Source organism: Salmo trutta, unplaced genomic scaffold, assembly GCF_901001165.1.
Source record: "Salmo trutta unplaced genomic scaffold, fSalTru1.1, whole genome shotgun sequence".
Lineage (NCBI taxonomy): Eukaryota > Metazoa > Chordata > Actinopteri > Salmoniformes > Salmonidae > Salmo > Salmo trutta.
Genome location: NW_021822992.1, coordinates 3,482,636 through 3,497,110, shown reverse-complemented (window position 1 = coordinate 3,497,110; position 14,475 = coordinate 3,482,636). Strand labels below are relative to the sequence as shown.

Sequence of the window (14,475 nt, the reverse complement as noted above, 5' to 3'; positions counted from 1 at the left end):
GCTGCAGGTGAAGGGGACGTGGATGACCTCTGCAGGGGAGATCCTGGCTCTCCGGAAGGCTCTGCTCAACCCCGTCACATGTCATCTGTTCCGGAGCTTCGTCTCTCTGAAGGGAGACTTCCTGGAGAATGATATCCTGTTCTGGCTGGAGGTCCAGAGGTACAAGGTAAGGCTGAACCAAACATTCTGTTCTGGCTGGAGGTCCAGAGGTACAAGGTAAGGCTGAACCAAACATTCTGTTCTGGCTGGAGGTCCAGAGGTACAAGGTAAGGCTGAACCAAACCTTCTGTTCTGGCTGGAGGTCCAGAGGTACAAGGTAAGGCTGAACCAAACCTTCTGTTCTGGCTGGAGGTCCAGATGTACAAGGTAAGGCTGAACCAAACCTTCTGTTCTGGCTGGAGGTCCAGATGTACAAGGTAAGACTGAACCAAACCTTCTCTTCTGGCTGGAGGCCCAGATGTACAAGGTAAGGCTGAACCAAACCTTCTGTTCTGGCTGGAGGTCCAGATGTACAAGGTAAGACTGAACCAAACCTTCTCTTCTGGCTGGAGGCCCAGATGTACAAGGTAAGACTGAACCAAACCTTCTCTTCTGGCTGGAGGCCCAGATGTACAAGGTAAGACTGAACCAAACCTTTTCACACAAAGAAATACATCATTTCAATTGTTATATTCTTACATGTGACTATTTTGTCATAAAAGGGAAGGAAATGTAAGCATTGTATTTTTGGCCTTATCCATGAAAACTAGACTGAGACTGTTATCTCTGGGGTCTACACTGGGCCTTGGTAATCTGGTGCTGTTATCTCTGAGGTCTACACTGGGCCTTGGTAATCTGGTGCTGTTATCTCTGGGGTCTACACTGGGCCTTGGTAATCTGGTGCTGTTATCTCTGGGGTCTACACTGGGCCTTGGTAATCTGGTGCTGTTATCTCTGAGGTCTACACTGGGCCTTGGTAATCTGGTGCTGTTATCTCCGAGGTCTACACTGGGCCTTGGTAATCTGGTGCTGTTATCTCTGAGGTCTACACTGGGCCTTGGTAATCTGGTGCTGTTATCTCTGAGGTCTACACTGGGCCTTGGTAATCTGGTGCTGTTATCTCTGGGGTCTACACTGGGCCTTGGTAATCCGGTGCTGTTATCTCTGAGGTCTACACTGGGCCTTGGTAATCTGGTGCTGTTATCTCTGGGGTCTACACTGGGCCTTGGTAATCTGGTGCTGTTATCTCTGGAGTCCACACTGGGCCTTGGTAATCTGGTGCTGTTATCTCTGGGGTCTACACTGGGCCTTGGTAATCCGGTGCTGTTATCTCTGAGGTCTACACTGGGCCTTGGTAATCTGGTGCTGTTATCTCTGGGGTCTACACTGGGCCTTGGTAATCTGGTGCTGTTATCTCTGGGGTCTACACTGGGCCTTGGTAATCTGGTGCTGTTATCTCTGGGGTCTACACTGGGCCTTGGTAATCTGGTGCTGTTATCTCTGAGGTCTACACTGGGCCTTGGTAATCTGGTGCTGTTATCTCTGGAGTCCACACTGGGCCTTGGTAATCTGGTGCTGTTATCTCTGGGGTCCACACTGGGCCTTGGTAATCTGGTGCTGTTATCTCTGGGGTCTACACTGGGCCTTGGTAATCCGGTGCTGTTATCTCTGAGGTCTACACTGGGCCTTGGTAATCTGGTGCTGTTATCTCTGGGGTCTACACTGGGCCTTGGTAATCTGGTGCTGTTATCTCTGAGGTCTACACTGGGCCTTGGTAATCCGGTGCTGTTATCTCCGGGGTCTACACTGGGCCTTGGTAATCCGGTGCTGTTATCTCCGAGGTCTACACTGGGCCTTGGTAATCTGGTGCTGTTATCTCCGGGGTCTACACTGGGCCTTGGTAATCTGGTGCTGTTATCTCTGGGGTCTACACTGGGCCTTGGTAATCTGGTGCTGTTATCTCTGGGGTCTACACTGGGCCTTGGTAATCTGGTGCTGTTATCTCTGGGGTCTACACTGGGCCTTGGTAATCTGGTGCTGTTATCTCTGGGGTCTACACTGGGCCTTGGTAATCTGGTGCTGTTATCTCTGAGGTCTACACTGGGCCTTGGTAATCTGGTGCTGTTATCTCTGAGGTCTACACTGGGCCTTGGTAATCTGGTGCTGTTATCTCTGAGGTCTACACTGGGCCTTGGTAATCTGGTGCTGTTATCTCTGGGGTCTACACTGGGCCTTGGTAATCTGGTGCTGTTATCTCTGGGGTCTACACTGGGCCTTGGTAATCTGGTGCTGTTATCTCTGGGGTCTACACTGGGCCTTGGTAATCTGGTGCTGTTAACTCTGGGGTCTACACTGGGCCTTGGTAATCTGGTGCTGTTATCTCTGAGGTCTACACTGGGCCTTGGTAATCTGGTGCTGTTATCTCTGAGGTCTACACTGGGCCTTGGTAATCTGGTGCTGTTATCTCCGAGGTCTACACTGGGCCTTGGTAATCTGGTGCTGTTATCTCTGGGGTCTACACTGGGCCTTGGTAATCTGGTGCTGTTATCTCTGGGGTCTACACTGGGCCTTGGTAATCTGGTGCTGTTATCTCTGGGGTCCACACTGGGCCTTGGTAATCTGGTGCTGTTAACTCTGAGGTCTACACTGGGCCTTGGTAATCTGGTGCTGTTATCTCTGGGGTCTACACTGGGCCTTGGTAATCTGGTGCTGTTATCTCTGAGGTCTACACTGGGCCTTGGTAATCTGGTGCTGTTATCTCTGGGGTCTACACTGGGCCTTGGTAATCTGGTGCTGTTATCTCTGGGGTCTACACTGGGCCTTGGTAATCTGGTGCTGTTATCTCTGAGGTCTACACTGGGCCTTGGTAATCTGGTGCTGTTATCTCCGAGGTCTACACTGGGCCTTGGTAATCTGGTGCTATTATCTCTGGGGTCCACACTGGGTCTTGGTAATCTGGTGCTGTTATCTCTGGGGTCTACACTGGGCCTTGGTAATCTGGTGCTGTTATGTCTGGGGTCTACACTGGGCCTTGGTAATCTGGTGCTGTTATCTCTGAGGTCTACACTGGGCCTTGGTAATCTGGTGCTGTTATCTCTGGGGTCTACACTGGGCCTTGGTAATCTGGTGCTGTTATCTCCGAGGTCTACACTGGGCCTTGGTAATCTGGTGCTGTTATCTCTGAGGTCTACACTGGGCCTTGGTAATCTGGTGCTGTTATCTCCGGGGTCCACACTGGGCCTTGGTAATCTGGTGCTGTTATCTCCGGGGTCCACACTGGGCCTTGGTAATCTGGTGCTGTTATCTCCGAGGTCTACACTGGGCCTTGGTAATCTGGTGCTGTTATCTCCGGGGTCCACACTGGGCCTTGGTAATCTGGTGCTGTTATCTCCGGGGTCCACACTGGGCCTTGGTAATCTGGTGCTGTTATCTCTGAGGTCTACACTGGGCCTTGGTAATCTGGTGCTGTTATCTCTGAGGTCTACACTGGGCCTTGGTAATCTGGTGCTGTTATCTCTGGGGTCTACACTGGGCCTTGGTAATCTTCTTGAATGAATAATAGATCTGTCTCCCCCATACCATCCCTTCCTCTCCCCCATGCCATCTCTCCCTCCATCCCTCCCTCCCTCCCTCCCTCTCCCCCATGCCATCTCTCCCTCCCCCACCCCCACCCCCCATACCATCCCTCCCTCCCTCTCCCCCATGCCATCCCTCCCTCCCTCCCTCCCTCTCCCCCATACCATCCCTCCCTCCCTCCCTCTCCCCCATGCTATCCCTCCCACCCCCACCCCCCATGCCATCCCTCCCTCCCTCCCTCTCTCCCTCCATCCCGCCCTCCCTCCCTCCCTCCTCTCCCATTAGGATCTGTGTCATTCCCACTGTTTGGAGGCTGTAGTCCAGGACAAGGTGTCCACCATCATCAGCTGTTTCATCCAGTCCTCCGTCCCGCCGGCCCTGCAGATAGACATCCCCCCAGAGCAGGCTTCACACATCCTGGAGAGGAGGGGCGAGATGGGGCCCTACGTCTTCAGAGAGGCTCAGGTACACAGACAGACAGACAGACAGACAGACAGGCAGGCAGGCAGGCAGGCAGGCAGGCAGGCAGACAGACAGACTCACTGGGGAAGATATACCTACTCAGGTAGACAGACAGACAGACAGACAGACAGACAGACAGACAGACTCACTGGGGAAGATATACCTACTCAGACGGACGGACGGACCGACCAGACCAGACCAGACAGAGCAATATACGCTGGGTGTACAAAACATTCCTCTTTCCGTGACACACACTGACCAGGTGAATCCAGGTGTGCCATTCAGAGAGTTGAAGGGGACAAGACAAAAGATTGAAGAGCCTTTGAAATGGGTATGGTAGTAGGTACCAGACGCACCGGTTTGAGTGTTTAAACAACTTCCTGTGTGTATCTAGGATGGTCCACCACTCAAACGACATCCAGCCAACTGGACACGGTATGAAGCGTTGGTCCAGCATCCCCGTGGAACGCTTTCGACACCTTGTAGAGTCCATGTCCCGACTGAACGCAAATATTAGGAAGGTGTTCCTAATGTTTTGTACACTCAGTGTACACCTGACTATAGCAAGGATCCTGTATATTCACTGTCTGTCTCTGTCTCTGTCTCTCTCTCTCTCTCTCTCTCTCTCAATTCAATTCAATTCACTTTATTGGCATGACGTAACAATATACATATTGCCAAAGCTTATTTTGGATATTTACAAAATAAAAAAATGAGAATCAAATCTGTCTGTCTCTCTCTCTCTCTGTTTCTCTCTCTCTGTGTAGTAGATGTGTGTGTTCAGTGAGCTCCTGAAGCTGTGGCCAGAGTTCCTGTCGTTCAGCAGCGGTGTGCAGGAGGAGGAGGTGCTGCCACTGTTGCAGAACAGCATGAACAAACAGAGTGCTAAACTACAGCGCCGCAGGAGGAGAGAGGAGGAAAAGGAAGTGGAGAGGAGAGCCCAGGAGGAAGAGGAGAGGTTTCCAGAGGAAGAGCAGGAGGAGAAACACAGAGGACTACAGGAGAGCAGAGAGCTGCTTTACCCTAGCCAACAGGTAAACACCTTTTACCCTAGCCAACAGGTAAACACCTTTTACCCTAGCCAACAGGTAAACACCTTTTACCCTAGCCAACAGGTAAACACCTTTTACCCTAGCCAACAGGTAAACACCTTTTACCCTAGCCAACAGGTAAACACCTTTTACCCTAGCCAACAGGTAAACACCTTTTACCCTAGCCAACAGGTAAACACCTTTTACCCTAGCCAACAGGTAAACACCTTTTAGTCCTATTCTAGCTACATGTCTCTTCTATAACAGTTATCTTGGTCCTACTCTCTAACTGCATGTCTCTTCTATAACAGTTTTCTTGGTCCCTATCTAACTACATGTCTCTTCTGTAACAGTTATCTTGGTCCCTATCTAACTACATGTCTGTTCTATAACAGTTGTCTTGGTCCTACTCTCTAACTACATGTCTCTTCTATAACAGTTATCTTGGTCCTACTCTCTAACTACATGTCTCTTCTATAACGGTTGTCTTGGTCCTATTCTAACTACATGTCTCTTCTATAACAGTTATCTTGGTCCTATTCTAACTACATGTCTATTCTATAACAGTTATCTTGGTCCCTAACTAACTACATGTCTCTTCTATAACAGTTATCTTGGTCCTACTCTCTAACTACATGTCTCTTCTATAACAGTTGTCTTGGTCCCTATCTAACTACATGTCTCTTCTATAACAGTTGTCTTGGTCCTACTCTCTAACTACATGTCTCTTCTATAACAGTTATCTTGGTCCGTCTCTTCTATAACAGTTGTCTTGGTCCCTATCTAACTACATGTCTCTTCTATAACAGTTATCTTGGTCCCTATCTAACTACATGTCTCTTCTATAACAGTTATCTTGGTCCTACTCTCTAACTACATGTCTCTTCTATAACAGTTATCTTGGTCCTATTCTAACTACATGTCTATTCTATAACAGTTATCTTGGTCCCTAACTAACTACATGTCTCTTCTATAACAGTTATCTTGGTCCTACTCTCTAACTACATGTCTCTTCTATAACAGTTGTCTTGGTCCCTATCTAACTACATGTCTATTCTATAACAGTTGTCTTGGTCCCTATCTAACTACATGTCTCTTCTGTAACAGTTATCTTGGTCCCTATCTAACTACATGTCTGTTCTATAACAGTTGTCTTGGTCCTACTCTCTAACTACATGTCTCTTCTATAACAGTTATCTTGGTCCTACTCTCTAACTACATGTCTCTTCTATAACGGTTGTCTTGGTCCCTATCTAACTACATGTCTCTTCTATAACAGTTATCTTGGTCCCTATCTAACTACATGTCTCTTCTATAACAGTTATCTTGGTCCTACTCTCTAACTACATGTCTCTTCTATAACAGTTATCTTGGTCCTACTCTAAATACATGGTCGCCCTGGAGAGAGAGGAGGTGCTGCTGAGGAGACAGGCCCAGCTGGACGTCACGTCCTCCACTGGGACAGGTGGGAGTCCAGTCCAGTCTGGTCCTCACTACAGTATATTACAGTCTGGTCCTCTCTACAGTATATTACAGTACAGTCTGGTCCTCTCTACAGTATATTACAGTCTGGTCCTCTCTCCAGTATATTACAGTCTGGTCCTCTCTACAGTATATTACAGTCTGGTCCTCTCTACAGTTTATTACAGTCTGGTCCTCTCTACAGTATATTACAGTCTGGTCCTCTCTACAGTATATTACAGTCTGGTCCTCTCTACAGTATATTACAGTCTGGTCCTCTCTACAGTATATTACAGTACAGTCTGATCCTCTCTCCAGTATATTACAGTCTGGTCCTCTCTACAGTATATTACAGTCTGGTCCTCTCTACAGTATATTACAGTCTGGTCCTCTCTACAGTATATTACAGTACATTCTGGTCCTCTCTACAGTATATTACAGTCTGGTCCTCTCTACAGTATATTACAGTCTGGTCCTCTCTACAGTATATTACAGTCTGGTCCTCTCTACAGTATATTACAGTCTGGTCCTCTCTACAGTTTATTACAGTCTGGTCCTGTCTACAGTATATTACAGTCTGGTCCTCTCTACAGTATATTACAGTCTGGTCCTCTCTACAGTATATTACAGTCTGGTCCTCTCTACAGTATATTACAGTACAGTCTGATCCTCTCTCCAGTATATTACAGTCTGGTCCTCTCTACAGTATATTACAGTCTGGTCCTCTCTACAGTATATTACAGTACATCTGGTCCTCTCTACAGTATATTACAGTACATTCTGGTCCTCTCTACAGTATATTACAGTCTGGTCCTCTCTACAGTATATTACAGTCTGGTCCTCTCTACAGTATATTACAGTCTGGTCCTCTCTACAGTATATTACAGTCTGGTCCTCTCTACAGTATATTACAGTCTGGTCCTCTCTACAGTATATTACAGTCTGGTCCTCTCTCCAGTATATTACAGTCTGGTCCTCTCTACAGTATATTACAGTCTGGTCCTCTCTACAGTATATTACAGTCTGGTCCTCTCTACAGTATATTACAGTCTGGTCCTCTCTACAGTATAGTACAGTCTGGTCCTCTCTACAGTATAGTACAGTCTGGTCCTCTCTACAGTATATTACAGTCTGGTCCTCTCTACAGTATATTACAGTACATTCTGGTCCTCTCTACAGTATATTACAGTCTGGTCCTCTCTACAGTATATTACAGTCTGGTCCTCTCTACAGTATATTACAGTCTGGTCCTCTCTACAGTATATTACAGTCTGGTCCTCTCTCCAGTATATTACAGTCTGGTCCTCTCTACAGTATATTACAGTCTGGTCCTCTCTACAGTATATTACAGTCTGGTCCTCTCTACAGTATAGTACAGTCTGGTCCTCTCTACAGTATAGTACAGTCTGGTCCTCTCTACAGTATATTACAGTCTGGTCCTCTCTACAGTATATTACAGTCTGGTCCTCTCTACAGTTTATTACAGTCTGGTCCTCTCTACAGTATATTACAGTCTGGTCCTCTCTACAGTATATTACAGTACAGTCTGGTCCTCTCTCCAGTATATTACAGTCTGGTCCTCTCTACAGTATATTACAGTCTGGTCCTCTCTACAGTATATTACAGTCTGGTCCTCTCTACAGTATATTACAGTACATTCTGGTCCTCTCTACAGTATATTACAGTCTGGTCCTCTCTACAGTATATTACAGTCTGGTCCTCTCTACAGTATATTACAGTCTGGTCCTCTCTACAGTATATTACAGTCTGGTCCTCTCTCCAGTATATTACAGTCTGGTCCTCTCTACAGTATATTACAGTCTGGTCCTCTCTGCAGTATATTACAGTCTGGTCCTCTCTCCAGTATATTACAGTCTGGTCCTCTCTACAGTATATTACAGTCTGGTCCTCTCTACAGTATATTACAGTCTGGTCCTCTCTACAGTATAGTACAGTCTGGTCCTCTCTACAGTATAGTACAGTCTGGTCCTCTCTACAGTATATTACAGTCTGGTCCTCTCTACAGTATATTACAGTCTGGTCCTCTCTCCAGTATATTACAGTCTGGTCCTCTCTCCAGTATATTACAGTCTGGTCCTCTCTACAGTATATTACAGTCTGGTCCTCTCTACAGTATATTACAGTACAGTCTGGTCCTCTCTACAGTATATTACAGTCTGGTCCTCTCTACAGTATATTACAGTCTGGTCCTCTCTACAGTATATTACAGTCTGGTCCTCTCTACAGTCCTCACATTGTAAATCCCACCTGTAGGATGTAGTCTGACCACAACAATAAGTCTCCTCTCCCTTGTCCTCCAGACTCGTCATCTGCCCACAGTCTGAGGTCAAAGGTCAGCAGACTCTCCCTACAGAACCAACACCAGGCCCAGTAGAGCTCTGTCGTCTCCCCCAGGACAGAGCCAACACCAGGCCCAGTAGAGCTCTGTCGTCTCCCCCAGGACAGAACCAACACCAGGCCCAGTAGAGCTCTGTCGTCTCCCCCAGGACAGAGCCAACACCAGGCCCAGCAGAGCTCTAACGTCTCCCCCAGCCAACACCAAGCCCAGTAGAGCTCTGTCGTCTCCCCCAGGACAGAGCCAACACCAGGCCCAGTAGAGCTCTATCGTCTCCCCCAGGACAGAACCAACACCAGGCCCAGTAGAGCTCTAACGTCTCCCCCCCAGGACAGAGCCAACACCAGGCCCAGTAGAGCTCTGTCGTCTCCCCCAGGACAGAGCCAACACCAGGCCCAGTAGAGCTCTAACGTCTTCCCCCCAGGACAGAGCCAACACCAGGCCCAGTAGAGCTCTGTCGTCTCCCCCAGGACAGAGCCAAGACCAGGCCCAGTAGAGCTCTGTTGTCTCCCCCAGGACAGAGCCAACACTAGGCCCAGTAGAGCTCTAACGTCTCCCCCAGCCAACACCAAGCCCAGTAGAGCTCTGTCGTCTCCCCCAGGACAGAGCCAACACCAGGCCCAGTAGAGCTCTATCGTCTCCCCCAGGACAGAACCAACACCAGGCCCAGTAGAGCTCTAACGTCTCCCCCCCAGGACAGAGCCAACACCAGGCCCAGTAGAGCTCTGTCGTCTCCCCCAGGACAGAGCCAACACCAGGCCCAGTAGAGCTCTAACGTCTCCCCCAGCCAACACCAAGCCCAGTAGAGCTCTGTCGTCTCCCCCAGGACAGAGCCAAGACCAGGCCCAGTAGAGCTCTGTCGTCTCCCCCAGGACAGAGCCAACACTAGGCCCAGTAGAGCTCTAACGTCTCCCCCCCAGGACAGAGCCAACACCAGGCCCAGTAGAGCTCTGTCGTCTCCCCCAGGACAGAGCCAACACTAGGCCCAGTAGAGCTCTAACGTCTCCCCCCCAGGACAGAGCCAACACCAGGCCCAGTAGAGCTCTGTCGTCTCCCCCAGGACAGAGCCAACACCAGGCCCAGTAGAGCTCTAACGTCTCCCCCCCAGGACAGAGCCAACACCAGGCCCAGTAGAGCTCTGTCGTCTCCCCCAGGACAGGAAATGGGCTTGTTTGAGTGGAAAGGCTGAAGCAAACCGACTGCAGAGAAATGAATTCTGGGGAGGTGCATCTGTTTCAGCGTTAAGTCTGATGTTGCTTTCCAACAGGAAGACTCAGCACAACATGGCAGTGTTGACATTTTTCAGAAAAGTTGTTTGTTTGTAATGTAGAAATAAACGTCTCTATCCCCCATATCACTGTAAATGTGTGTAGCCTACATTGTACTATGAACTGGGGAGAGAGAGCCTGAAATATCACATTAATTTGTTCATATCCACTGTATACATGAATCGCGGTCAAGTTGCTTTCTGTTTAGTCACGTCGTCGGTCCTGTTCGCGTGGGTCAAATAATTCCTCCCACAAAGTGGCTTTGTCAGGAAAATACTGAGCCCTAATGTCACCTCCTAATGTCACCTCCTAGGGGCTTTGTCAGGATAATACTGAGCCCTAATGTCACCTCCTAATGTCACCTCCTAGTGGCTTTGTCAGGATAATACTGAGCCCTAATGTCACCTCCTAATGTCACCTCCTAGTGGCTTTGTCAGGATAATACTGGGCCCTAATGTCACCTCCTAGTGGCTATGTCAGGATAATACTGAGCCCTAATGTCACCTCCTAATGTCACCTCCTAATGGCTTTGTCAGGATAATACTGGGCCCTAATGTCACCTCCTAATGTCGCCTCCTAGTGGCTTTGTCAGGATAATACTGGGCCCTAATGTCACCTCCGAGTGGCTTTGTCAGGATAATACTGGGCCCTTATGTCACCTCCTAGTCAGGATAATACTGAGCCCTAATGTCATCTCCTAATGTCACCTCCTAGTGGCTTTGTCAGGATAATACTGGGCCCTAATGTCACCTCCTAATGGCTTTGTCAGGATAATACTGAGCCCTAATGTCACCTCCTAATGTCGCCTCCTAGTGGCTTTGTCAGGATAATACTGGGCCCTAATGTCACCTCCGAGTGGCTTTGTCAGGATAATACTGGGCCCTTATGTCACCTCCTAGTCAGGATAATACTGAGCCCTAATGTCACCGCCTAGTGGCTTTGTCAGGATAATACTGAGCCCTAATGTCACCTCCTAATGTCACCTCCTAGTGGCTTTGTCAGGATAATACTGGGCCCTAATGTCACCTCCTAATGGCTTTGTCAGGATAATACTGAGCCCTAATGTCACCCTCCTAATGTCGCCTCCTAGTGGCTTTGTCAGGATAATACTGAGCCCTAATGTCACCTCCTAGTGGCTTTGTCAGGATAATACTGAGCCCTAATGTCACCTCCTAATGTCACCTCCTAATGTCACCTCCTAGTGGCTTTGTCAGGATAATACTGAGCCCTAATGTCACCTCCTAGTGGCTTTGTCAGGATAATGCTGGGCCCTAATGTCACCTCCTAGTGGCTTTGTCAGGAAATTACTGGGCCCTAATGTCACCTCCTAGTGGCTTTGTCAGGATAATACTGGGCCCTTATGTCACCTCCTAGTCAGGATAATACTGAGCCCTAATGTCACCTCCTAGTGGCTTTGTCAGGATAATACTGAGCCCTAATGTCACCTCCTAGTGGCTTTGTCAGGATAATACTGAGCGCTAATGTCACCTCCTAGTGGCTTTGTCAGGATAATACTGGGCCCTAATGTCACCTCCTAATGTCACCTCCTAGTGGCTTTGTCAGGATAATACTGGGCCCTAATGTCACCTCCTAGTGGCTTTGTCAGGATAATACTGGGCCCTAATGTCACCTCCTAGTGGCTTTGTCAGGATAATACTGAGCCCTAATGTCACCTCCTAGTGGCTTTGTCAGGATAATACTGGGCCCTAATGTCACCTCCTAGTGGCTTTGTCAGGATAATACTGGGCCCTAATGTCACCTCCTAATGGCTTTGTCAGGATAATACTGAGCCCTAATGTCACCTCCTAATGTCGCCTCCTAGTGGCTTTGTCAGGATAACACTGAGCCCTAATGTCACCTCCTAGTGGCTTTGTCAGGATAATACTGAGCCCTAATGTCATCTCCTAATGGCTTTGTCAGGATAATACTGAGCCCTAATGTCACCTCCTAATGTCGCCTCCTAGTGGCTTTGTCAGGATAATACTGAGCCCTAATGTCACCTCCTAATGTCACCTCCTAGTGGCTTTGTCAGGATAATACTGAGCCCTAATGTCACCTCCTAGTGGCTTTGTCAGGATAATACTGAGCCCTAATGTCACCTCCTAATGTCACCTCCTAGTGGCTTTGTCAGGATAATACTGAGCCCTAATGTCACCTCCTAATGTCACCTCCTAGTGGCTTTGTCAGGATAATACTGGGCCCTAATGTCACCTCCTAATGGCTTTGTCAGGATAATACTGAGCCCTAATGTCACCTCCTAGTGGCTTTGTCAGGATAATACTGAGCCCTAATGTCACCTCCTAATGGCTTTGTCAGGATAATACTGAGCCCTAATGTCACCTCCTAATGTCGCCTCCTAGTGGCTTTGTCAGGATAATACTGAGCCCTAATGTCACCTCCTAGTGGCTTTGTCAGGATAATACTGGGCCCTAATGTCACCTCCTAGTGGCTTTGTCAGGATAATACTGGGCCCTAATGTCACCTCCTAGTGGCTTTGTCAGGATAATACTGAGCCCTAATGTCACCTCCTAGTGGCTTTGTCAGGATAATACTAGGCCCTAATGTCACCTCCTAGTGGCTTTGTCAGGATAATACTGGGCCCTAATGTCACCTCCTAGTGGCTTTGTCAGGATAATACTGAGCCCTAATGTCACCTCCTAGTGGCTTTGTCAGGATAATACTGGGCCCTAATGTCACCTCCTAGTGGCTTTGTCAGGATAATACTGAGCCCTAATGTCACCTCCTAATGTCACCTCCTAGTGGCTTTGTCAGGATAATACTGGGCCCTAATGTCACCTCCTAGTGGCTTTGTCAGGATAACACTGAGCCCTAATGTCACCTCCTAGTGGCTTTGTCAGGATAATACTGGGCCCTGATGTCACCTCCTAGTGGCTTTGTCAGGATAATACTGAGCCCTAATGTCACCTCCTAATGTCACCTCCTAGTGGCTTTGTCAGGATAATACTGAGCCCTAATGTCACCTCCTAGTGGCTTTGTCAGGATAATACTGAGCCCTAATGTCAACTCCTAGTGGCTTTGTCAGGATAATACTGGGCCCTAATGTCACCTCCTAGTGGCTTTGTCAGGATAATACTGAGCCCTAATGTCACCTCCTAGTGGCTTTGTCAGGATAATACTGGGCCCTAATGTCACCTCCTAGTGGCTTTGTCAGGATAATACTGAGCCCTAATGTCACCCTCCTAGTGGCTTTGTCAGGATAATACTGGGCCCTAATGTCACCTCCTAGTGGCTTTGTCAGGATAACACTGGGCCCTATGTCACCTCCTAGTGGCTTTGTCAGGATAATACTGGGCCCTAATGTCACCTCCTAGTGGCTTTGTCAGGATAATACTGGGCCCTAATGTCACCTCCTAGTGGCTTTGTCAGGATAATACTGGGCCCTAATGTCACCACCTCCTAGTGGCTTTGTCAGGATAATACTGGGCCCTATGTCACCCTCCTAGTGGCTTTGTCAGGATAACACTGAGCCCTAATGTCACCTCCTAGTGGCTTTGTCAGGGATAATACTGGGCCCTAATGTCACCTCCTAGTGGCTTTGTCAGGATAATACTGAGCCCTAATGTCACCTCCTAGTGGCTTGTCAGGATAATACTGGGCCCTAATGTCACCTCCTAGTGGCTTTGTCAGGATAATACTGAGCCCTAATGTCACCTCCTAGTGGCTTTGTCAGGATAATACTGGGCCCTAATGTCACCTCCTAGTGGCTTTGTCAGGATAATACTGGGCCCTAATGTCACCTCCTAGTGGCTTTGTCAGGATAATACTGGGCCCTAATGTCACCTCCTAGTGGCTTTGTCAGGATAATACTGGGCCCTAATGTCACCTCCTAGTGGCTTTGTCAGGATAACACTGGGCCCTAATGTCACCTCCTAGTGGCTTTGTCAGGATAACACTGGGCCCTAATGTCACCTCCTAGTGGCTTTGTCAGGATAATACTGGGCCCTAATGTCACCTCCTAGTGGCTTTGTCAGGATAATACTGGGCCCTAATGTCACCTCCTAGTGGCTTTGTCAGGATAATACTGGGCCCTAATGTCACCTCCTAGTGGCTTTGTCAGGATAATACTGGGCCCTAATGTCACCTCCTAGTGGCTTTGTCAGGATAACACTGGGCCCTAATGTCACCTCCTAGTGGCTTTGTCAGGATAATACTGGGCCCTAATGTCACCTCCTAGTGGCTTTGTCAGGATAACACTGAGCCCTAATGTCACCTCCTAGTGGCTTTGTCAGGATAACACTGAGCCCTAATGTCACTTCGTAGATCGACTAAATTTAATAACCTGAGCATGTACTATTGGTCAAGGGAATCACGTGACATCACA

The 14,475-nt window shown here is 48.4% G+C and overlaps 1 protein-coding gene across 1 annotated transcript in view; it reads left to right on the top strand.

The window, feature by feature from the left end:
• LOC115187910 (regulator of G-protein signaling 22-like) overlaps window positions 1–10,229 on the top strand; it is a 26,162-nt gene extending 15,933 nt beyond the window's left edge. Inside the window, exons 11-15 of the mRNA XM_029746967.1 lie at window positions 8–166; window positions 3,841–4,020; window positions 4,788–5,051; window positions 6,414–6,513; window positions 8,831–10,229. Coding sequence (XP_029602827.1) covers window positions 8–166; window positions 3,841–4,020; window positions 4,788–5,051; window positions 6,414–6,513; window positions 8,831–8,904 — 777 coding nt within the window. The 3' untranslated portion in view covers window positions 8,905–10,229. The remainder of the gene's footprint in view (window positions 1–7; window positions 167–3,840; window positions 4,021–4,787; window positions 5,052–6,413; window positions 6,514–8,830) is intronic.
• Window positions 10,230–14,475: the final 4,246 nt, after the last annotated feature.